The 27,962-nt window shown below is 43.2% G+C and overlaps 1 protein-coding gene across 2 annotated transcripts in view; it reads right to left on the reverse strand.

Annotated features, from left to right (window-relative positions):
- Nucleotides 1–20,706: 20,706 nt before the first annotated feature.
- Abhd5 (abhydrolase domain containing 5, lysophosphatidic acid acyltransferase) overlaps nucleotides 20,707–27,962 on the reverse strand; it is a 28,070-nt gene continuing 20,814 nt past the window's right edge. For both annotated transcript variants that reach the window (XM_045136908.1, XM_004662129.2), the window contains exons 5-7: nucleotides 24,736–24,847; nucleotides 23,683–23,869; nucleotides 20,707–22,984 (exon numbers count right to left, since the gene is read on the reverse strand). In XM_045136908.1, the coding sequence (XP_044992843.1) occupies nucleotides 22,895–22,984; nucleotides 23,683–23,869; nucleotides 24,736–24,847 (389 nt within the window). In that variant the 3' untranslated portion in view covers nucleotides 20,707–22,894. The remainder of the gene's footprint in view (nucleotides 22,985–23,682; nucleotides 23,870–24,735; nucleotides 24,848–27,962) is intronic.

Raw genomic sequence — 27,962 nt, forward strand, 5'->3', positions numbered from 1 at the left:
GTCAACAAATTAGCAAAGAATTCTTATAAAATTTGATCTGCACAAATGAATGCTCATGAGTCTAAGGATTGGATGGACATTGCATGTGACCCAGAACATGAGCTAAGAAGACAGACACCATGCTAGCTCTGTGACCTAAAGAAGCTGACAGACACCTCTGCTATGGTGAGGTGTGCTTTGTCCCCCAAAGGGTCATGTATGGAGTCCTGGGTCTCGGAGTGGTGTAACTTTACAGAGTTAGAGCCACTGTGAGTGCTTCTGTCAGAAGAGATGAGGTAATTCTTGTGGGGCCCCTGGTTAATTTTTTGTGAGAGGGCTGTTGTTTAAAAAAAAAGCGGGGGAGTCCAAGCAACTCATTGTCTAACCTAATTAGCAACAAATAACCTGATGTGATGCCCACACAAGTGCAATAGTGGCACACAGCCATGGTGGGGAACCAACTGCTATTGATTTGGCTAATTGATCCCCTCAGTGGTACGAGACCCATAGCTGGAGCTGGGAAACAAGTCAGAACCATACCCAAACATAAGCCCACTCTCCAATATCAAGCTACCATCAATTATGGGGTAGAAGAGGGCCTACACCTATCAAACTCTCTATTAAAAAAGTAATTGTTATCTCAATTTTCCGGGTACTAACTTACTCTCCATTGGAGAATCTGCTTTTCTTTTTCAGATAGATGCATATCCTAAGGAGAGAAGCTGCCCCAACATACCTCAAAAGGGGCCCGACTGAAACTAAGGACAATTGGCGAAACAAGCAAGGGTGATGTTTTCCTGATGAACCGGATACCAGCACAAAGGGGAAGGAGACAAACACAGAGAAAAATCAACTCCTACCAAATCAGAGAGCCAGAGCCTCAGAGGCCCCCAACACCTCAGCACTAAAGCAGACCAAAAATGAACCCAACATGGCTCAGGGAAATTTTGCGGAAGAGGGGACGGAAAGAATGTCAGAGTCACATGTTGGGTCATGATATGCAGAGACATTTATCCTACCAATAACTGTGGGCTAACTCCACAATGCACGACCCATTTACAACAACAAGGAGGGTCCAATGGGAGGGGGTAGATCATGGATGAGCCTAAACAATGGTACCAAACTGCCTGTATTTGCTGAAAAGAAAACTAATAAATTAAATTTTAGAAAAAGCGGGGGAGATAACTCAGGTGTTAAGAGTGCTTGCTTGCAGAGCCTGAAGGCCCAAGATCAATTCCCCAGTACCCATGTAAAGCCAGATACACAAAATGGTGCATGTGTCTGGAGTTTGTTTGCAGTGGCAGGAGGCCCTGGTATACCCATTCTCCCTCTCTCTCTCTCTTTCTGTCTCTCCTTGTAAACTTCTCTACTTGTAAGTATATATATTTTAATTTAAAGCCTGAGGGCTAGGAAATGGCTTATTTAGTAAAGCCCTTGCCTTCCAAGCATGAGGATCTGTGGTTGATCTCCAGAACATACCTAAAAAGAAGCCTGGTGTAGGGTCACTTGTAATCCCAGCATTGGAGAGATGGAGGCAAGTGGGTCCCTGAAAATCACTGGTCAACCAGTCCAGTCTACTCAGCAAGCCCCAGGCAATGACTGGCCATGTCTCACAAAAAGTGGACAGTGTTTGAGGAAGGACACCCAAGACTTTCCTCTGGCTGACACACGCACATGCACATAGGTGCATGCTCATCCCCCCACTCCACATGGACATGCCTACACACACTTTTCACAAATAAAATAATTCTGCTAGGATCTCAGCTCTGACAGGATGGGAAGGAAGGATGCCATGACCTAGAAGGAAGGAACTTTCATCCAACACCTTTGCCTTGAGACTGACCTCCGAGGGGACAGACCATTGTTTGTCATAATCAGAGTGTTTCTGCACTTCTTACATATCTGCTCACACTTGGGCCACTTGTAGCAGAAGCAGTCAGGTGTTGTGAGCAATACTGGTTCTTGTGTGCCTCCATCTCAATAACCAGCACCTGTGTTACTTTTGGGGACACTGTCACTGGACAGCCAGGATCCACAGGTCCACTTGGGTATCTGAGGTTTTAAGCCTATAGATGTTACTCAACATTGGACTGTTGGTTGAAGGGATGAAAAGATTGAAAGTCACTAGCCCCTGATAGGGACACTGTAAGGTTTGACCTATCTGTCCCCAGAGCTCTGGTGGAATTGAATCAGATGGAAGTTCCTTCCCCTCCTCCTCCATGGGACACCACTGGTTGTCCCAATGAACTCCTTTCTGGTCTCCTTCCACCCCCAATCCCATGGCCCTGAGCCCCTACTGGCTTTTCCTGAGAACATTGTCTGAGTAAACACTTTCTTGTCAAAGATTCATCTTGCCATGCATGGTGGCACACACCTTTAATCCCAGCACTGGGAAGGCAGAGATAAGAGGAACCCTGTGAGTGGGTAACCAGCACGGGACTACAGAATTGAGGTCCTGGTCAGCCTGGGTTACAATGAAATCGTACCTCAGAAAATACAAATAAAAAATCATCTCAAGGTCTGTGTCTGGTGGACCAAATATGAAACATCACCACCAAAACCAGAGTTCAAATCAGACTTAACTATGTAGTGCAGACTGTCTCAAGAGGCACAGAAACCCCACAAGAAGGAACAATAGTGTCACAATGATACCCTGGAGCAAAGACAGGAGACCTGAGGCAGAACTGCCCTTCCTCCCCCGGGATCAGGAGTCTAGCCCAAGTGAGGCCTGGCTGTGAGCTCTGTGGGATGCTCACCCATGGTTTTGGGACTCCTGAAGTTCTACAGACCCAGATGTGGCCCCTGGCAGCCCAGTAAGGCGTATGATGGAGAAAGTCCTTTGAATTTTAGAATCTTCTGGGAAGGCTTTCCTTAGCCTGGTCACGTGTTTTGTTTTGTTTTCTTTCAACCCCTTCTAAGAAGGACGGAAGCTAATTGATCAGAAACTAAAGCTCTGTGTATTCCCTTGTTCTCTTTTCAGCAGCCAAATGAAAGTGTGCATCTTTGATGTGTGTGAATTAGCATTTCTCTCAGCTCCTCCCATCAGCAGAGCAGAGAAGAGGAAACCCAGATGGCATGTACAGCTGTGAGAAGTGTCTCCAAGGGGGCTAGGGAGATAGCCCAGTGGTTAAAGGCATTTGCTTACAAAGCTTGCAGGCTCAGGGTTCAATTACCCAGCCACCCAAGTAAAGCAGGCACAAAAAGTGGCATAAGTGTCTTGTGCTCTTTTACAGTGGCAAGAGACATTGGCACACACAAGCAAATAAATACACTTAAAAAAAAATAAATTCCTCAAACTGGGGTGGGGGGAATAGAAGCCCAAGGAGGAGGAAAGCCTGCTCCCTGTTCCACTGTTTTGAGACACTCATCCCAGAATAATTAAAGGAAAATAGCATCTTTATGAATAGATAACCTCTCGGGGACTGGAAGGAGCACACTACATGCTCAACCTAACACTCCAGCCCTGACTCCTCTGCAAGGTTGCATTCAGGTCCAGCACCGCCTCAGGCCCTCATGCTGGCACAGGAAGTCCTCTTAACTGCTGAGCCATTCAATTCTCCAGCCCTCACCAAACATTTTACTCATCAGCTTACAAATTTGCTGAAAACTGACTCTTTGGCTCCTGTGAGCTGCTGTCAGCTAGTCCTATCACTGCATTGCTCTCACCTTAAGCTCTTCCTTGCACCACCTCACCTACTGTCTGAGAATGAGGGAGCAGGACTATATGCTGGTAACCATGGCAGCACTGTAGAAGCTTCACTTTAAGGCTTGTCTATAGCTGATACATTGGTTTCACCTCCTCAACAGCAAGAAAACCAAGGGAAACATCCACCAGTGTTTGGAGCAACACATTCACACGTGTCCAACCATCTACCAATAGCTTAAGGAATTCATGGAGGCACCTATAAATACAGTGCAGTATTATTCAGTCTCAAAAAGGAACAAAGTGCTAATACGTGCCACAGTGTGGAGGATCCCTGAAAACATTTTGTTTAATGAAATGAGCCAGACACAAAAGGACAAAAAGGCTATGATTCTCACTTATGGGAAGTGCCTGAAATAGTCAAATTCAGAGAGAGTAGAACAAGGGTGCCTTGGGTTGGAGAGAAGAGCTGAGGATGTGTTGTCTAATGGGGACCAAGATTCTGTCTGCAATTACAACAAAGCTAGAGATACAGAGATGTACTTCATGCTACTGAATTCCATGCTTAAGATGGCCAACTTTGTCATATGTTTTCTTTTACAATGAAATAATGTTTTTTAAAAAAAGACTCAAGGAGCTAGAGAGATGGCTTAGCAGATGAGAACGCTTCCTGCACAAGCATGAGGGCCTGAAACTGCCTGAGTTCAAGACCCTAGCATCTACATAAACAGCTAGGTGGGGTCATGCATGCCTGTCACTCCAGTCCTATGGAGTTCTCAGGTCAGCCAGTCTGACCAAATATGGCAGCTCTGGAAGGCTCCTTCTCAAGGAAGCACATAGATGAGAACTATAGAAGGATAAATGATGTTCTCTGACTTACACATGTACACGCAGGATGCGTATCTGCACATACCTATGCATACACTGCATTTGCACACAACACACACACTACACATGCACCCCCCCCCCAACAAACAAAAGGCTGGAGAGATGGCTTGGCAGTTAAGGTGCTTGCCTGCGATGCCTAAGGACCCAAGGTTCAATTCTCTCTACCCACATAAATCAGATGTACAAGATGGCTTTTCTCCTTGCACAAGTTGCTGTGTGGCCAGACTGCCCTCACTGCCCCACAGCCCCATGTCAGGAGAAAAGGAGCTCAGAATGGGAGTAAATGGCAGTTCCAAGCAGTGGGTCCCTCTGTCCAACCGAATGGACACTGTAAGTTTGCCTCTGAGACCTTGAATCAGGTGGTAATGGTGGTCTCAGCCAAGCTGGCCACTTCTGGCTTTGAAGATGAAGGGCCCATAAGCCAAGGGCTGCAGCAACCTCTAGAAGATGGAAAAGGAAGCTGACTCTCCCTTGAACTTCCAGAAAGAAACCGAGGCTGTGGACTTCTTGATTCTAGTCCAGAAGGGAATCAAACCTGAAAATGGTATAGTGCTAACATATGTTGAATCTAGGAATGGGTTATATGAGTCTCGCAGTGTTTTTTTCAATATTTTAAAATTTTTATTTACTTATTTGAGAGAATGAGAGAGGGAAAGAGGCAGACACACAGAAACAGAGAGAGAGAAAGAGAGAATGTGGACACCAGGGCCTCCAGCCATGCAAACGAACTCCAGACCCATGTGCCGCCATGTGTATCTGGCTTAGGTGAGTCCTGGGGAATTGAACCTGGGTCCTTTGGCTTTGCAGACAAATGCCTTAATCACTAAACCATCGCTGCAACCCTCTCACAGTGCTTTTGTGTTCAAAATATATTTTTAAAGAAAAGTAGGGAAAGTACTGTTCTCTGATATGCATTAATAAAGGAATCACATTAATATTCTCTCTCACTCATTTCTACATAGGCCAATTGTCCATCTCTGTCTTCCTTTCCTCCCATCACAGAAACAATTTTCTCTGCATATAGAATTTGTATATCCGCAGTAGTCTTAGCTCTTCTTAAAAAAGTCAGTGCATTTTCTTATCAATTTAATTATTTCAACACATTGTTCAAGTTAATTAACTTTACAGAACTGATTTAATTTTGTAGTCACAAAAGGGTTTTTTGAACTCAAGAACAAGTTTTAGAAGTCAACAATATGAAAAGCTTGCTTGTTATTGAACTTCTGGCTGAAAAAATATTTATATTTTCTAATCGCTCTACCCACCCAACCACTTCTACAAATCAATCTTTTAAATATTTTATAAATTTCCTTTTGATTGCTTTTCAAACTATAGGTAAAAATAGGTGATTTATGCAAATTTGTATTCTTTTTCTCCCTTAACAACTTGATAATTTAATAATGCCATTAAAAACTTTTTGTAGGGCTGGAGAGGAGGCTTATCAGTTAAGATGCTTGCCTGTGAAGCCTAAGGACCCATGTTCTACTCTCCAGATCCCATGTTAGCCACACACACAAAGGTGAGGCAAGTGTAAGGTTGTACATGCCCACTAGGTGGTACAAGCACCCAGCATTCACTTGCAGTGGCTGAGGCCCTGGTGCACCAATTCTTTTTCCTTTCTCTCTCTCTCTCAAACCACAACACCATAACTTTTCTAAGCATGATTTCAGCTGGCCCTTAGCTTTCATTTTCATATGCATACGTAGGTTGTTTAGACAATCCCTAACTTGCCAACATTTAGCATACTCTGTTCTTTCCTTGTTACTAGAACACTGTGGCATGAATCTTTGTCCCCAATTGTGTTTATTTTCTTCAGGCATTTCTTAGAATTGAAGTTCCTGGGTGAAAGGGCACATGCTCATGTTTCTTGATAGCAGTTTCTAAATTGCCTGCTAGAAAGAATATAATAGAGTGATGTGGCCTCCAAGTTGACTGCAGGCCTGCTGGCTCATGCAGGAACTTGGGCTGCTAGCTCACTGTCTAAATTTGTTGTGGTGATTTGAATCAGAAGCCCCCCATAAACTTGTGTCTTTTGAATGCTTGGTCCCCAGCTAATGGCAGTTTGGGAGGTGGAGCCTTACTGGAGTAGATGCGTTGTTGGGGCAAACTTAGAGGTGTTATAGCCAGATCCCCCTTGCCAGAACTTGGCTCACTCCCCTGCTATTTTCCACCTGCTGTGGCAGAGGTGGTGCCCAGCCTCTGCTCAGGCCATGCTTTTCCCTCCCATCATGAAGTTTCCCCTCGAGACTGTAAAACAAAATAAAAAATTTTCCTTCTATCAGCTGCTTTTAGTTGGGTGCTGTAAGAAGGTAACTGCAACATTAGCTTTTTGTTGATCACTAGTGAACCTGAATGGCTTTCCTCAACTATCTTCAGCATTTTCATGTCTACTTTTGCCTATTTGTGTCTTTACCCACAAAATCTGCAAATCCAGCATCAATCCTATGGCATCAGCCCTTTGTTGGCTCCCAGACTCTGTTCTAAAAGAGAGGCCAATATTTCTTAGTTTACTCCTTGCTCGTCCTTTTGTCTCAGATGTCTTTGGTGAGTGGACAGTCGTTTATGTAGCTCTATTGATCTTTTCCTTTGGAAAGAGATGAACAGCAAAGATCAATGTGAATCATAAACGAAAGCTTCAGTTCAAAGCTATGAAGCACCTGAAAGTCGGTGATCATTTGATTTTTGTGACTCATCTGACATGCGTTTGAGTGTCTAGCAGCAAGTAGAGTAGTAGAGCTCCCTGTGGATTTTCTTTCCTCTTAAAGAGCTAATCTGTGTCTCAGCATCTGTTTTTATTATTATTTTTCTTAATTTCACATTAATTTGCAGAGCTTTGTCATGGATTATACCCTGCCCTGTGTTAATGCCACCTTGAAACGACAGTGTCTCCACTCCTCATGTGTGTGTGTGTGTTATGTATATAGTGCAGGGAATGCTCGTATATGTGCAAATGTGCATGCCTGCCCTCATGCGTGCAGAGTCCAGAGTAGAAAAGCAAATACCTCCTCTATGACTCTTTTGCTTTTGTTATCTTGAGACAGTCTCTCACTGAACGCAGAGCTGTTGCTTCTGGTCAGACTGGCTGGACAGCAAGTCCATGCCCACCTTTTTGCATGGGTGCTGGGGACTGAACTCAGGTCCTCATGCTTGTGTGGTAAGCAGTCTTATCCACTGAGACTGAGACGTCTCCCCAGCCCATGTCTCTGGGCTTAAAATTCTTTCTGTCTGAGACTTTGCTCTTTCCTGATTCTCTTTGTTGCTCTCAGCATTTGCAAAGCTGGGTAATGAAGTCCACATGCTGCCCAGGGTTCTAGCCTCCACCTGGGCTCCTCTCAATCCACATCACTCAGTCTGCAGCAACCTTCCTCCTGTACCATGCTTAGTAACTGCCACCCCCTTCCTAATGAGGCTGTTTTTTTTTTTTTTTTTTTTGAGGCAAGCCCAACAGACAGGACTTTTTAAAAAAAATATTTTCTTTTTATTAATTTATTTGACAGAGAAAGAGAGGGTGAGGGAGAATGGGTGCACCAGGGCCTCCAGCCACTGCAGATGAACTCCAGATGCATGCGCCCCCTTGTGCATCTGGCTAACATGGGTCCTGGGGAATCGAACCTGGGTCCTTTGGCTTTGCAGGCAAATGCCTTAACCACTAAGCCATCCCTCTAGCCCTGGGCTTTTATTTTTTATGAGAGAATTCGCATGCTAGGGCCTCCAGCCAGTGCAATCAGTTTCCAGATGCATGTGCCCCCTTGTGGGCATGTGCAACCTTGTGCTTGTGTCACCTTGTGCATGTGGCTTACGTGGGATCTGGAGAGTTGAATATGAGTCCTTAGGCTTTGCAGGCAAGCTCCTTAGCCACTAAGCCATCTTTCCAGCCCCCATATTATTATTTTGTTTATAGTGCCTGAGGCTGAAATCAGGGCCTCACACATTCTAGGCAAGATTTCTAACACCTTTTCTCTCAGTTGTAGAGCTTCCTCGTGTTTGTATGAAGAGATACTTCAGTCCAGGCCAGGACCAAGTTACCAATTCTCATACTGCAAAACACCCATGCTGAAACTGAACAATTAAATAAGTGGGTAGTGAGGACTGAGAAATCAGGGTTCTCATTGCTGGGATGAAATTCCATTTTGTTTTGTTTTGTTTTTTGTTTTTCGTGGTAGGGTCTCACTCTAGCTCAGGCTGACCTGGAATTCACTATGTAGTCTCAGGGTGGCCTCCAACTCATGGAGGTCCTCCTACCTCTGCCTCCCGAGTGCTGGGATTAAAGGCGTGAGCCCGGCTGGAATTCCATTCTTTTACTCCTATGTCCATCTTACCTTTCTTGGATATCTTACCCATTGTTATACTAAGGCCCTGCTGGTGTGATAAGGTTGGGATGGGGACACACTCTAGAAATCTATTTCTGTATGTCTAGGTTACTAAAGTCCTTTAGTGGTCCAAGTCCCTGGGCCTTTAGGAGAGTCAGAAGGTCAACTCATGCTGGAGCTGGAGAAATGTCTGTTGTCCAGGTGAGGGAGGACTCTGAGCAAGCCTTTCACTCTGGGGAGTAGCCTGGTGGGGAATTCTCTGGAAGTATTCCACAATGGGTACTTTCTCCTCTTGGCCAGACCCAGGGTGGGATCATTCATGTTTGTTTGTTTGTTTGTTTGTTTACCAGGATAACCTGTTGGCTTCCTGGAGGTAAACCCCACAGGAGCATGGTGGAGCCCTAAGATGGAGTTCCCCAGAGCATCTCACTCTCCTGTTTGCCCACAACCATCAGCTGCTCATTAAAATCTCCATGAGACGTTTCTACCAGTGGATGTGTCCATTGGTTTCTGCTTGGGTAAGCAGATTTCAGTGCACTGCTTTTATGTATTTTATGTTATTTTTTGAGGCAGGCTCTGACCTGGAACTCACTCTGTAACCCAGGCTGGCCCTGAACTCATATTAGTCCTCCTACCTCAGGCTTCCGAGTGCCATGATTAAAGGCATGTGACACCATGTTCAGCTTTCTTTTTATGTATTTTATTTATCTATATGGTAATTTTGGGGATCAAACCCAAAGCCTCATGCATGCTAGGCGCATGTTCTATGCCCGAGCTACTCCCCCACCACTCAGCGTGACCCCCTGGACTTCAGCTTTCTCCCCAGAGTTGGGGGGGGGGGCATTTACTCTGTGGCCTCTTCTACTATGGGTCCAAGAAAAGGCATTGGTTTTCACATCCTTTATGCTTTTTCTGGTGAATGAGAGAAAGATTTCTGTGTTCTTTACATGTCAGAAAGCAAAAGAAGTTTAAAAAAATCTCCATGCAGGGCTGGAGAGGTGGCTTAGCAGTTAAGGTGTTTGCCTGTGAAGCCTAAGAACCCAGGTTCAGGGCTGGAGAGATGGCTTAGTGGTTAAGCGCTTGCCTGTGAAGCGTAAGGACCCCGGTTCGAGGCTCGGTTCCCCAGGTCCCACGTTAGCCAGATGCACAAGGGGGCGCACGCATCTGGAGTTCGTTTGCAGAGGCTGGAAGCCCTGGCACACCCATTCTCTCTCTCTCCCTCTATCTGTCTTTCTCTCTATGTCTGTCGCTCTCAAATAAATAAATAAAAAATGAACAAAAAAAATTTAAAAAAAAAGAACCCAGGTTCAATCCCCCAGTACCCACATAAGCCAGATGTACAAGGTGGGGCATGCTTTTGGAGTTTGCACACAGTGGGTAGAGGTCCTGGTCTGCCCATTCTGCCTCTCTCTCTCTCTCTCTCAAATAAACAAAATATTTTTTTAAAAAATCTGTATTCAGTTTATATAATGTCCCAAACCATTCAATGGTTAAGGTTGAATTTGTCATTAAAACCTCTACTCTTAAAATTCAAAAATGGCCAGGTGTGGTGGCACAAGTCTTTAAACTCAGCACTCTGGAGGCCAAGGTAGAAGGATCACTGAGTTCAAGGCCACCCATAGTGAATTCCAGGTCAGCCTGGGCTAGAGTGAGACCCTACCTTGAAAAACAAAACAAAACAAAAATCTCTCAGAAAGAGGAAACCTCAAGGCCCAGGTAATTTTATCAGAGAATTCTACCAAACACTGAATAGTCCTGTCACCATTATCTTTCAAACTGCTCCATCTGATTGAATTCAATCCTCTCTTTCTATCACTACAGATTTCACATGGACCTGAAATGTACTACCACTTAATATGTCTAGTGATATACTTCTGTCTTCAGCACCAATCATTAGCATGTTATAGCCTTGCACACATCATAATCCATCCTCAGAGTCACTTCCTAGCCACACATTTCCTTAGACTGCCACTTGAATATTAACTTCCTTTCCTATCTCTTTCTTCTTATATGCTCTCTTTCTCTCTCTCTTAAATAAATAAATAAATAAATAGATAGATAGATAAATAAAGGGACTGTGGAGCTGGAGAGGTTAAGATGCTTGCCTGCAAAGCCAAAGGACCCAAGTTCAATTTCTCAGGACCCACCTAAGCCAGATGTGCAAGGTGGCACATGTGTCTAGAGTTAATTCACAGTAGCTGAAAGCCATGGAGCACCCATTCTGTCTGTAGTTGCCTGTTTCTCTCTCTCTTTCTCAAATAAATAAGTAATTTTATTTTAAAGGACTGGGAGTGTAGTCAGTGCTCGAGTGTTTAGCTTGCACAACATTCTGGATTTGATCTCCAGCACTAAATAAATAAATAGAAAAAAAGAAAGAGGAAAAAAGGACAATTTATAGAAATCATTTTTTCCTAATACATTAAAAAAAACCCACAACACTTCATCACTTTGCTTTCCTGCATTGACTCCATTCAAGGGATGGTTTCTTTAACAACATGTGATTAAGAAGGTGGACATTAAACACGGCCCATAGAGTTGTAGTCTCCTGTATCCCTGGCTGGGCTATAGCAGAACAAGCAAAAGGCTTGGTGCAGACTGGGACAGCCACAGCTCTGCTCCAGGTCAACAGAAATACCTGGAAGGCCCTGGGCCAGATTTCCCAAGTCAGCTGGTCATCCAGGAAGCCAGTCTCCTACAGCCTAACAAAGTCTAACTCAGCAGTCTGGGCCTCGCAAGTCTCCCCAGACCCTCTGTATTGTTGCTACACTGTGGGTTTTGGAGGACTGCAATCTGGTACATTCCTTTGGCTCCCTCGGCCTCCCCAGGACAGAACTTCTAGACAGTTCTTGGAACCTGTGGAAGGGCTTCTTCTGGGATTTTCATAGAACATCTCTAGTTGCCCTTCCTTGATGGCATTCCATTCAAAATCTTTCCTGAGCGTGGCATTCACTTGCTAAGAACAAAGTTCAGCTTGTGGTCAGGACACCCACAGGGCTGGGGTGAAAAGAGATGAGATCTGTTTCAGTAGAATGTCCTCAGCCACAGCCAAGAAATAGCAGCAGGTAGTGAAGCTGTTCTCCCAGGAAGAGGGCCTGTCATCTCAGCTCAGCAGCCTGTACCCTGAGTTGAGTCATCAGTGGCTTTTGTCTCCTAAAGGGCCTCCCTGACCTACCCTACCCCACCCTGAGCACTCCCTTCCAAGTGCATTATCCAGTCTTGTCTCCCATGCAGGATGCCTTTGTCCCAGCTTTTGCTCTCCACAGCAGAACCTCCAATGATGACCTTTACCAACAAACAGCACAGCCATGTGTCTTCCTTATCCAGCCTGGTCAAATTCACTGAAGACAGACACACCCGAAGCTTTTGCTTGTACTTTGTTCTGTCTTTGATCTGCTGGAGCAGCTGATGGTGAGACAGTGGCCAAAGGTTAACTTACTCTATTGTGGAACTGTTTTCCCAACAGCTCTAGAACCTAGGAATGGAGTTCCAAGGAAGCAAGACCTACTATATGCCCAGGCCATTCTTAGATGTGTGGTTCTGCCCCACAAGGCTTTGTGTTATACTTGACCCAGCCATTGCCTGCTTCCACCATGGAACAGTGCTGGTTGAGGATCATGAAGCAGGTGGCCAAATTCCATGGGGCCATGCCACCAGGTGGGTGCCCTTCCCCACCTGGTTCATCACAAGAACCTGGACTTTTCTGATAGCCATGGGCCCCTGACTGTCCTGGAAGTATGAATGGCCCTCCTGTAATGAAGCATTAGGGGTTCAGGAAAGTCTTTGGACCCCAAGCCCTGGGTTTGTTTCTAATTTTAATCAAAGAATTGAATAAACTAAGACTGAGAAGGATGATTATTAAATTATTATATTTATTGAGGGAAGTACAGAACCAAGGAAAGATACCCATGTGGCTAGAAATCCCACGTGGAGGGCCTGGGAAAACTGTGGAAAGTAAAGAAAGAAGAGAAAGTTCAAAGAGCTCCTGCCTTGTGTGGAGATGGAGGGGATAAAGAGCCCAGGTAGAGAGTAAGGGCTAAGGGAGCCCTCCCCTTGCCTCAGCCCAACTGGCTGAGCTGAAGAGGAGCTCACCAGCAGCTGGAGGTTGGGGGAGCTCAGGCAGCACAGAGCTTGTCCTCCCACCACAAATACATTTATAATCTCATGGTAGTGGGCCCTAACTTCCGGCTCAGGTGAGCCAGAGGGACAGTTGATTGGTTAGAGTTAGGGGCTGTCTCAGGAAGAGGTTAGCCACATTCTGGGGTCTAAGTTTGATGAACCACAATGTTAGGATTAGATTTAAATCCTAGGAGAGACCCCCTCCCAGGAGGGCACCAAGTTGTTTGTGGAAAAACAGGTCTAGGGAACCAGGCAAGAGATTCAAAGTCCTTTGATTTCCAGCAAAAGTGCAGACCATGCTCTTTTTACTTTCAGAGGCCCCCTAACTGCCTAAATGAGCTCTCACTCCCACTTTTTTTCCTGGCACCCTTTCACAACCTTTCACCCCACCATAGAGCAAGGTCCTCCTGCTTAGGCCCCAGCACTTAGCCATCCCCAGATAGGACATGTCAATTGGTAAAGCTTGTTGGTTTGTTTTTGTTTTGCTTTTTTTTTGTTCATTGAGGTAGGGTCTCTCTGTAGTCCAGGCTGACCTGGGATTCACTATGTAGTCTCAGGCTGGCTTCAAACTCACAGCAATCCTCCTACCTTGCCTCCCCAGTGCTGGGATTAAAGGCGTGCGCCACCATTCCAGGAAAAAAAAGGTTTGTTTTTACGGTAGTCTCAGAACCAGCATGCATGGTTGTACACTGGAAAATTAGGGGGCAGAGGTGCCATTTACAGACTGAGTTGGATGAAGATGCAATGTCCTCTATCTCTAATCCTCACTTCTTGCCATGCCGAGCCCTCCTGGCATGTCTGTTTTGTAGTTTTCTAAATCAGAGTTGGAAAACTATGCCAGATCACCTAGTTTTCTAAATAAAGTTTTATCGGCCCATACTCACATCCATCTATGTCTATACTTTCCCTTTGCAGTAAACCAGCAAAGGCATTCTATCGCAGGGCCCTGTGGCCTGAGCAGTCTAGAACATTTCCTGTCCTTTCCCAGAAGACATGTGCTGGCCCTGCTCTAAACAGATGGTCTTTAGCGTTCTCATACTTTTTTGGATTGCCTAAGCCCACAGCAATATCACCTGGCCTGGAGCCTACCCTGCTCAGCTTCTCCAGTCCTACAGGAAGGCCAGCCATGTGTACCTGCACTGGACTCTCCTATCACCCCTTTGCAATCACCTGTCCCTCAGGTCTCTTTCTCTCCCCTTGTGGATGGCAATCCATTGGTCTTTCTTCACCAGCACTGTCAAGGTCTGTGATGACTGCAGCCAGCTGCTGTGCTCATCCAGCCTGAGGAGATGCTGAGACGCAAGAAGCAACTGCTACCTGCTGAAGTTGCTAAGAGGGCCAGATAGGATGGTTCTGGAGAACACGTGTGGCCTGCAGCCCCAGTGCGAGCTATCTGTTTCTCCCTTCTCCCTCTCTCATTTTCCATTCCCTAACTTGCCATGGATCCAGAGGCTTGGGAGGGGTAGAGAGTGCTTTTGGCAAATGTCTGGTGGTACAAGTACCCCCTGGAGGCCTTGGGTTCTTCTGGAGGCTGTAGATAGGAACATCAAATCTCACTGCCCCTCTGAAGGGGTGGCCATGTCTGGAGCAGGCCCCACAGTCTCTGCTTCCTTCAGCCCTTGTCACCTTTACAAGCAACAAGCCTCTGTTTCTGGGGCCACTCCTGAAGAAAGATCTAAGTTAGTATTTACCTGAGCCCATCACTGCATACAGGATGGATGGCTGGCCCAGGCCAGGAATCTCATTGGTGAGAGACTTGGAAAGGAGTCGACTTCCTCTCACTCAAGGATTTGCAGAATGAGCACTGGCCTGATCTTCATGCCAAGAAAAGGAGAACGACATTCATGAATCAATCTCAGCCATGCCATCTGGACGTGAACCCAGGGGTCAATGCAATGACGCCACTGCTCTTCTGTACAGATTTCAGTTCATGGCAGTGCGGGCTAGAAGGCATTCTTCTCCCTCAGCATATTTAAAGGGAGGTGCCATACTGGCTCGTTTCTTTGAGAACCATTCCTAGCATGAAGACAGGACAATGACAACTGTCCAAACAGAAAAGACAAGCACTGTGGCATCCTGAGGAAAGTTGTTCTGGAATGTGGTGGTCCCATGCCTTAACTTTTGAGGTATGTCGTTTTGACCTTTTAAAATGCAAACTGCTCAATTTATTTCCACGCAAATAAAAACCTGCTAAAGGCTGGAGATATGGCTTAGTGGCTAAGGTGCTTGCCTATAAAGCCTAAGGACCCAGGTTTCATTCCCCAGAACCCATGTAAGAGTTCACTGCTCAACCAGACTTCTGGAGTTCAATTCCCCAGGCCCCACATAAAAAAGCCAGCAGCTGTGGTGGCTTTTTGTTGTTGTTATTTTGAGGTAGGGTCTCACTCTAGCCTAGGCTGACCTGGCATTCACTCTGTAGTCTCAGGGAGGCCTTGAACTCAAGGCAATCCTCCTACCTCTGCCTCCCAAGTGCTGGAATTAAAGGCTTGTGCCACCATGCCTGGCTATGTGGTGGCTTTTTGTAAAAGCAGCATGGTAGTGCGATAGGAGGCAAAGACAGAAGTTCCCAGAAGCTTGTGGTGAGCACTGCAAAGAACAACACAGACAGAACAAGATCTAGAGCGAGAAACCCTGCTCAGATGAGGTGGGAAGGTGCACAACCCAAAACATGTCCTCTGACCTCCACAACTGTCCATAACACATGAATACCTGCATCCATGCACATGTGAGCACACATGTATATATGCACACACTCACGACAAAATAAAAGAACCAGAAAAAAATTTTCAAATTGAAAAAAATGGAGATGATGTTGGCGGATACCTTGTAAATGTACTTAGCTCCCTTTCTTTCCCCATAAACACTAAGGATAAAATGCAGAATTCATGAGGTGCCCTAAACAGATATTATGGAAGGACGTGCTGATGGCCCCTTTTCCAAAAGGGCTGAGCTTCGTCCATCTTCACATCCAGGTTGCCATGGCTCCAATCATCTGAGATGACCTAGTGCACCCTGGCTGATCTCATCATGAGGTCACTGCTGCTGTGTATCATTAGGCAGTCATCAACAGCTGTTTTTAATCCCAGAGGAGGGGTCTCATAGGAGCTCTGTCCAGGAGCAGTCTGGGAGAGTTGCCAGGAAAACTTTAAAAGTTGACATTTGAAATGAACCAGGGGCTGGAGAGATGGTTCAGTTGTTAAAGATATTTGCCTACAAAGCCTGATTGCCAGGATTCAATTCCCCAGTATCCACATAAAGCCAGTTGCACAAAGTGACACGTGTCTGGAGTTTGTAGTGACAGGAGGCCCTGGCATGCTCATTCTCTCTCTCTCAACTGAACATTTAGCCAGGCGTGGTGGCGCACGCCTTTAATCCCAGCACTTAGAAGGCAGATGTAGGAGGAGCACCTTGAGTTCAAGGCCACCCTGAGACTACGTAGAGAATTTCAGGTCAGCCTGAGCTAAAGTGAGACCCTACCTTGAAAAAACAAAAAACAAATAATAATAATAATAATAATAAATATTTTTAAAAAGAAAACAGCTTGTTCTTCACTGCTCTTGCTACTCAGCCTCTCCCAGAAAATGTTCCCAACGAAAGGAAGCTGAAAGCCCTTCCCATGAAGGGTTTTAACACACCCAGCAAATTAAGAGGCAATTCAGATGCATAGAAAAAAGCAGCTTCTTAGACGATGGAGGCACCTCCTAGTCCAGCGTGAGTGCATGGGCTTATGTGGAGGTTAGTGGAGTCCATGTTGGCTACCCAGACCTCTTTCTTTAGTATTCAGGAGTGTTTCCATAGCTGAGGCTGCTGGACAGGTCTGTGTGTGACACCTGACTTAATGATTGCCTTCTGTACCCACAGGGCAGATGAATGAGCCATGAGGCAATGATGATCAGAGCAGCCATTTGTAGGTCATGCGATTGTGACTCAGATCTCAGGTCCCACTTCATCCCTCTCTGGGAGTTAAGGAAACTTGTGTTGGTGTCATCTTATTATTTTCAGCTTCCTTTTGTGTCAGCATCACAGAGAGGAGGTGTGGAGGAATATTTCCAGAAGCATCACCTCTTAGACTCATGTGTAGAGGGGGGCCAGTTTCAGTTGCCATCACTGGTTCTGTCTACAGCAGTGGTGGCTGCCTGTAGCCCAAGGAGCTCCCCTTTTAGGGACCTCTATTCAGCATCTTGATTTCACCACAGAAAAGAATTTCAGGATGACTCAGTATGAAGCCAAGCTGGGCTCATTAAGTAGAGACAGAGGCAAGAGAAAGTACATGCTTTAGAACATGCAGGAGGGCAGGCATGATAACAATAACTTAACAGTAGCTGTGTGACTTTGCAGCACCATATTGTTCAAAGGGTATAATTTGCAATTAGGTTCCAAGATTAAGCAAAAATTCAAAAATTAAGTTTAAAAATGTCAAACATATGAGTGGGTATACTTGTTTCTCTTAAAGAACTTTCTTTTGTAAACAGAATTGTAAGGTGCCATGCACTCCGGTGTAGGGATGAGAGGACCTGGCTAAACTCAAAAAGTCTTAAGTGCTCTGGCCTTAAACAACACAGTTTTTAAGACCTTTGAGACATCTCTGTAGGCAGTCTTTTTTTGTTTTTTTTTTTTTTTTTTTTGTTTTCCTACAAGCAGGCATCTTATGCTGAGCACACTCCTCCAGTTGTGTTGACATTCTTTCTGCCAGAGGAAATGTAGATTCCAGGGCGAGGGGCTTCCTTCCCTTCTCAAGTCCCCTTGTCTTTTTATCCTGTCTCATTTTGTTTTCCTCAGTATAGCAGAAGTTTAAAAACACCCATCCTTAAAGATAGCTGACTTGTTCACTAATCATACCCTGTGGTTTGTGCCCTGGGCTTCTCAGTGGTATAGAATATTGGGATGCCTTAATGATCTAAAGTTGTTAGAAGCCAGTTAATTTCCACAGTTTACCAGAAGTAGGCACTTTGAGTTTACTGCAGTTAAAATGACAGCATCAGGGTAGCTCCAACCACAGGTAGTAAGATGTTATGGAAATAGAACCCTTGGGAACAATGGGCCAGATATGTGGCAGTTGCTAGAGCCACCATGGCAGGGGAAGGACTTGCAAGGCCGAAGTTAGGGAGCACTAAAGGAAGCTGCTCTGGGATAAGGCAGAAATGGTGGCATCCAGAACAAGAGGACAGGCGTGGTGGGCAGACATGCTTGCAAACCCAAGCACTCACGGAGGCAAAGGCTGGGGGAGGGGGATGGATCCCAACAGAAAAGCATTATTCTGTTGGACTGTTTGTCTGAGTTATGACTTGAGTCAATTTTTAATAACTGATTGACATACAACCTTCTATACGTGATCTTGCCCTCTCCCCATAATCCAAATCTATACATCCATACAGACAGATGTGCCTACTTTCCATACCTCAGACATGTGGCTTGTGCTGCCATAGTGGAACAAAAATTTAAAAGTTTGGACAAAATTATTTTAGAAGCTATTGTGCCATTCTTTAACTAAATCTACTTCAGTAATCAAATGTGCTCTATAGGTACATACATCCAGGCTGGTATAAGTTCCCTTCTAAGTGTTTTAATCACCTATGTAGAAGCCAAAGCCAACTGGAATCACCGGAGCAAAAGGGGCCAATATTTTGGCCTGTGCTCCCAGGTCATGAGGCCACTGGAGATGATGGGACACTTATACACCGGTCCCCTGGTAAGTCACCTGCCTTCCTGGGATACAAAGACCCAAACAAAATTGGTGTACAGTCTGAAACAGGAGAGTCACAACTGAGGAGCAGTCAGTCCTCCTGACTTCCCAAAGAAGGGAAAACTTGGCCAGCACAACCTTGATTCATCCTAACAGACAGAAAACACCAGTAAGCTATAGGGCTACTCCTGGGCCCCTAAAGTCTCTTTGGAGAGCCATTAGTGACCTCAAAAATTAATCAGAAGTACAGTCTTCAGTGCTTTAGTTATTTTCTTACCTGTTTTGGAGTAACAAAGATTTTTTTCCTATGTTTTATGTGGCTTTTACTAAAACATAATATAGTCAAGAATAACCTTGATTTCTTCTTGCCTCTGCAACTCTCAAGTGTTTGGATTAAGGAATGTACCACTACCCCTGATAGATATAAACATACATACATACATATATATATGTATATATAAAATGTATATATAAAATATACACATTTTTTTTGAGGCAAGCCCAACAGACTGGCCTGTTTCTATGTGAGTGGGGAAGACCTCGCACGCCAGAGCCTCCAACCACTGCAATCACACTCCAGATGCATGCGGCACCTAGTGCTGCGCATGTATAACCTTGCGCACGTGCATCACCTTTGTGCATTTGGCTTACTTGGGAACTGGACAGTCAAACATGGGTCCTTACGTTTCGTAGGCAAGCACCTTAACTGCTAAGCAATCTCTCCAGCCTTATATTCTTTTATTATTACTTTAATTGTACTTTTAAAAATATATTTTATTTATTTTTTTGAGGGGGGGGAGAGAGAGAGAGAGAATGGGCACACCAGGGCTACCAGCCACTGTAAACAAACTCCAGATGCACACACAGCCCTTGTGCATGTGGCTTACGTGGGTGCTGGAGAGTAGAACCGGGATCCTTTGGCCCCCTATATTCTCTTTAAAAAAAATGGAGATATAGTACATGTTATGTTCATATAATTAGTAATTTTAATGTTTATAATTTATATTCATTGTGTAATTAAGTTATACAATTAATTATATACTACATAAATTATGTTAAAAATGAAGGCAAATCTATATTTATTATAAAATACTAAATATACAAGGTTCCAAAGTTTATATACACAGCAGAAAGAAATGTTCCTCTTCAAAGCTAACCACTGTTAACAAACTCAAGTACATATTTATCCTCCCCAAAGTGTCTATACATATATATGAGCATATGTGTGTTAAACATATCTTAAAGAAACTTCTCACACACTATTCTGTATGCATGTACATATTTATGTATGTCTGCATATACATGAAATAGTCTGCATTTTGGTGAAGTTTTAAAATTAGATATTTTGGAATTTTCCTCCAGCCAGTTACTAAACTACCTCATGTCTGAACACTCGGTCACCAGCTAGTGGTTGTTTTAGGTTATGAAACCATTTGGACATAAGAACCAGGCTGGTAGATGTAGGGTTAGGGGGGCAGGATGAAGAAGTGAGAGCTAACAGATCCCTTTCTGAGTCCTGATACCTTGCCTACATGATACTAACTGTGAGCTAAAACAAATCTTTCGCTTGCTAGGCTGCTTCAGTCAGTTTATCCTAGCGATAAGAGAAATAATTACTAAAATGACCATACTGCACTTTAATCTATCACAACTGGTGCCAGACTTTTAATGTTGTACTGTTATTTAGAGGTTCTCACTGTTATAACACAGCCACTGACACTAGGTACAATAAGAAATGGATCTGGGTTTACTTTTCCACATGGTGAAGCCATACTTGGAGAAAAACATTTAGAATAGCTCATCAATGAGATGTTCCTTGATCAGATTCTAAACTGCTAAACTTTCTCCATGGTGTTTGTAGAAGGTTAAAATTGTAACCAGACAAGGTTATCCTTTTCCCCTCAGTGTTCTTTCCTCAGGTTCATCTGGATATTTTTATTTCTTCTTCCTAATAACTTGGTAGAAAAAAAATAAACTTGTTTTATTGGGATCTGGTATGGCCTTTTGAATATAAAAAAAATGTATGTGAAAAGATACTTCCCAAAGTGTTTCCCAAGTAACAGCCTGAAATCAAGTGTAGGGAGCTCTTTTTTTTTTTTTTTTTTTTTAATTGAGTTTTAGAAGAAAACGGAAAAACAAAACAGGAATTATTTCAAAGAACTACATAAAGATAGAATCGTTTATGGTAGCCACACACAGGCATGCCCTGCAGCAGCTTCCCTCGTAAGCATGTGTTCACAGGATGCTCAGTGGTCATGGTCCTGTCCTAAGTGTTATGAACAGACCAATTCATGACAAAGACTCAGAAAACCATGCAGCTTCCTTGCTGCTGTCGCCACCACAGTCAAGTTTATTTTATGAAAGAAGACAAAGGCACACTGTGTATAACTCAAATCAAATATTGTAACAGATTTAAGAAAGCACATTTAGCACCCATCGCATTCTCAGGGATTCTAGGATTATAAAATTCTCTGATAGTTCAATCTTCACAAATCATATATGTTTTACCACAGAACAATTTAAATTCAAAAGAGGTATGACAACAAACAAAGCCAGGTCAGTCAGCAGGAAAATCGTTTTTGCTTGATATCTGGGGAAAACCATTTCCTATACAGAGACTTCCCCATATGAGAGAAACCAGCATTCACCCAGCAAAGAATAACAACTAAGAGAGATTAGTGAGTAGTAAACAAAATTTAGAAGTATTGCTCAAATTATTCATACCACTTCCAGGTTTCAATGTGGCCACTCAAGACGCTCACTAACTACAAAGTAAAGGCTACCTTTGTTCTTAAGGTTCCCCTGTCACCTTTCTGCACTAAGCCAGTGCACCTAAGGAGTCACCAGGAAGCTGAAGGCTGGCTTCACTATCATCTATCTCTTCTTTCATAGGGGAAGATGCTGAAAACAGAAGTCAGTCTTTCTGGTAGTTAATGAACAGTGATAAAATTTTATCTCTTATAACAAATTTCCTAATTATCCACAAACAATGCAATGACACCAACCATCACAGGATTAGCTCTAGTTCACTGCTTTCTCCTAGATAAGCCATGTTAGCAAAGTGCACTGCTGGTAATTCTATTTCATTTTCTGTGGAGGAGGCTGTCTGCAGCATCCAGTTACCACATGGAACTTTCTCACAGTTACAAAATTTCCCTTGTTTTAAATATGTGAGAAAGTGCTAAATTTGTTACTAGTTACTGTCAACCAATTCAATCAACATTATAGGATTTTTGTAATATAACTTCAAAGTATATAAACGACTCAATCAACACATTACTCATTAAAAAATAAATACAAGTGCTAGCTCATGTCTGATACCACAAGACATAACCGCACCACCTATTCTTTATGGTTTAGTGGTAAAAATGTAACCCAGTTTTATCATATATATACTATATATGAATATGAGTTAGAATTTTCATTAAAAAAATGACCTGGCTTACTGAAAAGTAACAGTCTCAATATCCCCATGAGTGAGAAATCTGTTCCATTTGTTCTTTCCTGGTTTCTGGGAAAGATCACATTAATGGGAAGGAAAAGGGGCAAGTTTTCAGTAATTATCACAGAAGTATTAAGGCCATGTTTCCTTGGAAGTAAGACACTGTATCACACAAAAGTTCCAATGTAATGCAGACTGTATGTCAGGATAGGTCACATTTAAAATGTTGAACATAGCCTTCCAGTCTTAAATATAAAAACAGGAAAACCAGGAGAATTAATGCTAGTGATTGACACCCATTCTTTTGATCAAAGCCTATCTTTTCATTACATTTCAAAACGAAGTATTCTAAACAACTAAAAATTTTTACATAAAAAATACTCTGGATTTGGATTAACTATATTAGTTGTTAGAATAAAATATTTGGAAAGAAAATAAAGTGCACCTTTATGCATATAACTAACATACTTGGAAATCGTGCCCTTCAATTGGCAATACAGACTAAAATATAAAAAGGACCCAATCAGCAAAGTTAGGTAAAAATGTCTCATTTAAAAAATAACAAATTTTTAGTATATCAGAGGACAAATAACCTTTTATTTAAGGCTATTAAGTTTGTAGGCTCTTTTATATTTAAATGTTGTATAGGAGAAAGGAACACCCTTCTAAAAGGCACTAACTGGTTTAGATATGCAAGTGACTTCTTAAAAACATGTGCAAAGTCAGCACAGGAGACTGCCTAGCTCTTGGGTTATTTCTCATTCTTGGCTATAATGGTGAGTTTGCCAAAGAGCCTGCCAGTCACCAGTTGTTCCTACAGCGCTTCAGTGTGCTCAGTCCACTGTGTTGCAGATCTCCTTGACCTTCTGGTTGAATTCTTCGGGTTGATCTGCATATACATAATGCCCTGCACCAAGGATAGCCTGGGGAAGGAAGAGCCAGTGAGTACAAGTATTATTAAAACACAACAATAAATAATAGGAGGCAGAAGTAGGAGGATTACTAAAAGTTCAAGACCACTCTGAAACTACAAAATGAAGTCCAGGTCAGCCTAGGTTAGAGGAAGACCATACCTCAAAAATTAAATTTTTTTTTTAAAAAGTAAAGATGCCTCAAAGCAAAAGTGAGCAACAGTAGCCGGGCATGGTGGTGCACGCCTTTAATCCCAACACTTGGGAGGCAGAGGTAGGTGGATCACTGTGAGTTTGAGGCTACATTAAGGTCAGCCACGGCTAGAGTGAGATCTTACCTTGAGAAACCAAAAATAAATAAATAAATAAGTACCTAAGTAAGGAAAAATAAATGAAAAAGTAAGCAACATTGCATTTTAAAATAAACAGAAACTAAATTCTATTGTGCAAAAGCCAACATGAATTCAGAAAGAAACAAACTGAAGTGCCTTCCTGGGAAACTGGTGTGAGTTGAGGTGATACTGGATCACTCTTTCTATCAGAAGAAAGGGGACATGAAGGTTTGTATGGCTCAGCCCTATCCCCTTCATGTTTGCTATTAGGTCTCTGGCTAAGGCTACAGGTACAGCCCAGATGTGAAATCATGGGCATGATTTAAACCATAAAAAAGTAACAGATTTCATTCATAAACCAGAGCAGTCCACACTTACTATAGTCTTCACATATGACTGTGGGCGTAACGATTGGATGCTGGTGCCAGAATTGCCATCTATGCAGGACCGGGCGCCAAAGATCACTGAAACTGGAATGTCAGGGTGCAGTTTACCAATTCGCTGCAGCATTGGCCTTTTTGCCCATCCATAAGGAATTGTCATATTCTTGAAAGCTGTCTCACCACTTTAGAGGTTAAGGAGAGAATCACATTACAGAACTTTGAGGATGAGTATGTACTATCATCTCTGTCAAAACCTAAATTTAACTTCCCAGCATTAAAGAAAAATTCTAGTTTAAATAGAAAATTTACTCCATAGTATAAGGAGAAATCTGGTAGATCACATTACTGCTACTAGAGAAACAAAATTGCTATCTAATTTTTTTTAATTCAAAATATGAGGCTGAGCTGGAGTGGTGGTACACACCTTATCCTGCCAGTGCCCATCACTGCCTGCAGAGTTGGTTTTCTAGTAGTATCTAGCACCTAATATCCAAAGTCATATTTTGGAAACAACTTGTTTGTTCCCTTCTTCTTCTGGCTGCAGTTTATTTAATGCCTGCTTTCTGACCCTCTCTTACCCCATCCCCCCACTCAGTCTATCCCTGAAGCTGTACTTCTCACATGGTTCAGGAAGAGGGGATGTCCACTGAATTGTTAACTGTTGCAGAGTGCTCCCCACGCACCAAGGCACAGCACATGTTCTGTTCCAACAGAACAGGAGGCCATCCACTTTTGCTTAACATGGCACCTCCTTTTTTTGTGGATCTTTCACACTTCATTTAGGAAACATGCTTTATGTAAAATTTTTGTTTTAGCACTCGACCAAGACCATCCATCAAGACCCTTAAGCCCAAGACTTCTTTGGTTTATCTATAAGCATTTTATTGGAAGAAAGTACATTTACTTTGCAATGCCTCATCAGTAGCCAGCAATGGTTTATAGAGTGGGAAGCATGAAGAAAATATTTATTTTAAGTACTAAATAAACACATTTTTACAAAAAGAAAAGTCTTAAGCACAAACAGTGAACTGAGAATCATGATCCTTACCTGGGGGTTTGTACATTACAGTGGTAGATGTACTCTGTCACAGTATCATCTTCAAACATTGAAGAATACTTCCGTTTGAAATCAGGCCTTAAACGCTGCACTAGACTTAAACCTATTTGACAGGAAATTTAAAAAATGTTTAAATTATAATTAACTTGTAAATAATATAGTTTTAGTGCTTGTTTATATAATAAGTGCTATGTGCATACAACTATACATGTATTCAAATGTATAATTTAGGTGGATCATAAGCATACATCCTAGATTAAAATAGGAATTAAAGGATGTTGACTGACAAATATGCTTTAGGAGTGCAAAAACATGTTAGTTTCCTAAGACTTGCTTTTATAGGAAAATAAATTAAGTATGGTCAGTGAATAGAGCAGCCTACACATAACATAACCATACCTTATTAACTTGTAACCCCTTTCCCCCATAACATACTAAGTGAAGCATATTAGGATAAGTAAGTATTTCTATGAGAAAATAAACTCAGAGCTTCTACTTGGGACACTGTAACATCCTCTCCCTCTTCAGATCATCCTGATGACACCACAGTCCCACTCTGGGGAGTAGGACAAGGCCACAAGGAGAACAGGTCAGGAGCAGAGGCCCTGTACAAGCAGTAAAGGAAGATGGGCCTGGCCACTACCTCTGAAGGATCCCCTACAGGCTCATGATTTGAACACCATCTGCAGGTGGTGGTGCTGTTTCAGGAGACTATGGAGACTTCTGGATGGTAAAAGTATGTCATTAGGGCCAGGCCTTTGAAGGTTATACCTGGTCCCTGGTTCTTGTCTCACTGTCTACTTCCTGGTCTACCACAACATGCTCCTACCTCCATGATGACCAGAGCTGTTCCACCATGCCTCTCCAGTTATGGTGGATTGCAACTGTGAACAAAATAAGTCCTTTACCCTGTTTGCCACAGTCACCACTGAATAGCAATGAGGAAAAAGGTCAAGAGAACCACAGGCATAGAACCAAGCCCTAACACCACTAAGCTGGCTCCCAAAACAAGTGCTGAAACTGGACTGCTTGTTAAGGAAATAAAAGACCATTTAGTCAGATGTTCAGTTATTTGTATCCAAAAGCACTCCAAACTTTCACAAGCTGAGAGGGCAGGAAAGGGGCTCAGACCATCATCATCTGAGGTAATGAGGGAAGGAAATTCCTATGGCTATGGGCTGAGAGTCACTGATTATACACTGACACCTCAAAATATGGCAGGCCTGGCAAGGTATGCCTGAATGGTGCAACAGTGCATGTCGGCTATGGGGATAGACAACTGCTCTGACTGGACCTGAGGCCTTGTTCCACAGGGCAGAATTCATGCCTGGTACTGAAAACCTAGTCAAAAGCCTATGGATGGGAGGTCATAGACCTAAGGGGGGAAGCTGCTACTTTTGTTTGGCTAAACAGATATGTTGTGCCATCAACTGTCCTCTAAATATTTGTTATGCTCGCAGATTAGTGCTGCTCTCACTTTGGTCATAGAAGCTTTTTTTTTGCAGATGGTGGTGACTACTGGGGAGACTCAAAACTCATCAAAGTACTGAGAAGTCACAATTGAGTGCTCAGCACTAAATGAGGTATCTCTTTCACACCCTCCAAGGTTCAGGGAACACTGCAGAAGAGGTAGCAGAAAGAATGTAAAAGCCAAAGGATGGAAAAGAGTGTTTTGATTGATATCTTTTGGACACAAAATGGCTACTGCATTCATGACCTAACAATGGGTATCAATCACTGGTTACCTGCACTGTACTGGGCCCATCAACATGCTGTTATGGATGATGGAGGGGGATAAAAAGACACAAGGGCTGAGGATATGGCTCAGCAGCTAAAAGCACTTGCTTGGAAAGCCTGCTGGCCCAAGTTCAATTCTCCAGTATCTACATAAAGCCAGATGCACAAAGTGATGCTTATATCTGGAGTTCATCTGAAATGGCAAGTCTGTACACTCACTCCGCTGCCATATAATAATTTTTTTTTTGAAATAGGGTCTCACTCCAGCTGACCTAGAATTCATTCTGCAGTTTCAGGATAGCCTTGAACTCATGGCAACCCCCCTACCTCAGCCTCTCGAGTGCTGGGATTAAAGGCATGTGCCACCAGGCATGGCTTCAAATAAATACTTTTTTAAAGAAGACATCAAAATATAAGCTGGACTAGTGGTAAATAAGGGCTTTAGTGGAAGGGGTTGAGCCAAAGAAAGTAATGTGGGAGGAGATTATGATCAAAATACATTATTTATATGTATAAAAACTGTCAACAACAATTTTTTTTTCTTTTTTTAGGTAGGGTCTCACTCTTGCCCAGGCTGACCTGGAATTAACTATGTTGTCTCAGGGTGGCCTTAAACTCACAAAAATCCTCCTACCTCTGCCTCCCAAGTGCTGGGATTAAAGGCGTGCACCACCACATCTGGCTCAACAACAAAAAAAAATTTTTAAATAAAATATATGGATGGATATAAATCATCAGGAGTCCTAAAATGTTTGTGGAAAGGATGATTTTATCTTCCCATCACACTGACACAAAGAAGAAAGAAATTTGTCAGTACAGTCAATCAAATGAGGTTTTATAATCTACCACTGTCATCAATTGGCCAAATGCCCTCGAATAATCCCCCAACAGGTCCACATACTTCTCTCTCCATGCCCTGGGCTAGCAGATAAGACCTCCCATTGACACTGGGCTTGCTTAATTTTTTTTTAGAATGCCCAAGACTGACTTATTTTATCCTCAGAATTCTTCCCTTCTCTGCTTTGCCAGTTGCTTGTTATGTTTAAAATGTAATTCTCGGGCTGGAGGGATGGCTTAGTGGTTAAGCACTTGCCTATGAAGCCTAAGGACCCCGGTTCGAGGCTCTATTCCCCAGGACCCACGATAGCCAGATGCACAAGGGGGCGCCCCTGTCTGGAGTTCGTTTGCAGTGGCTGGAAGCCCTGGCGCGCCCATTCTCTCTCTCTCTCTGTATCTGCCTCTTTCGCTTTCTGTCTGTCAGTCACTCTCAAATAAATAAACAAAAATACATTTTTTAAAAAATAAAATAAAATAAAAAAATGTAATTCTCCCATGAGGAAAAAAGCTGGCTTCATTCATTTTATACATGGCCTAACACTTAGTAAGTATCAGGACCAGAAAAAGTAAGGTCTCAAGTCTGTTTAAGATTTGGACTAACAATGGTGACTGGTGAACACAGTGGACCCTGTGATGGATCAATT

This window comes from Jaculus jaculus, chromosome 17, assembly GCF_020740685.1.
Source record: "Jaculus jaculus isolate mJacJac1 chromosome 17, mJacJac1.mat.Y.cur, whole genome shotgun sequence".
In the NCBI taxonomy this organism is placed as follows: Eukaryota; Metazoa; Chordata; class Mammalia; order Rodentia; family Dipodidae; genus Jaculus; species Jaculus jaculus.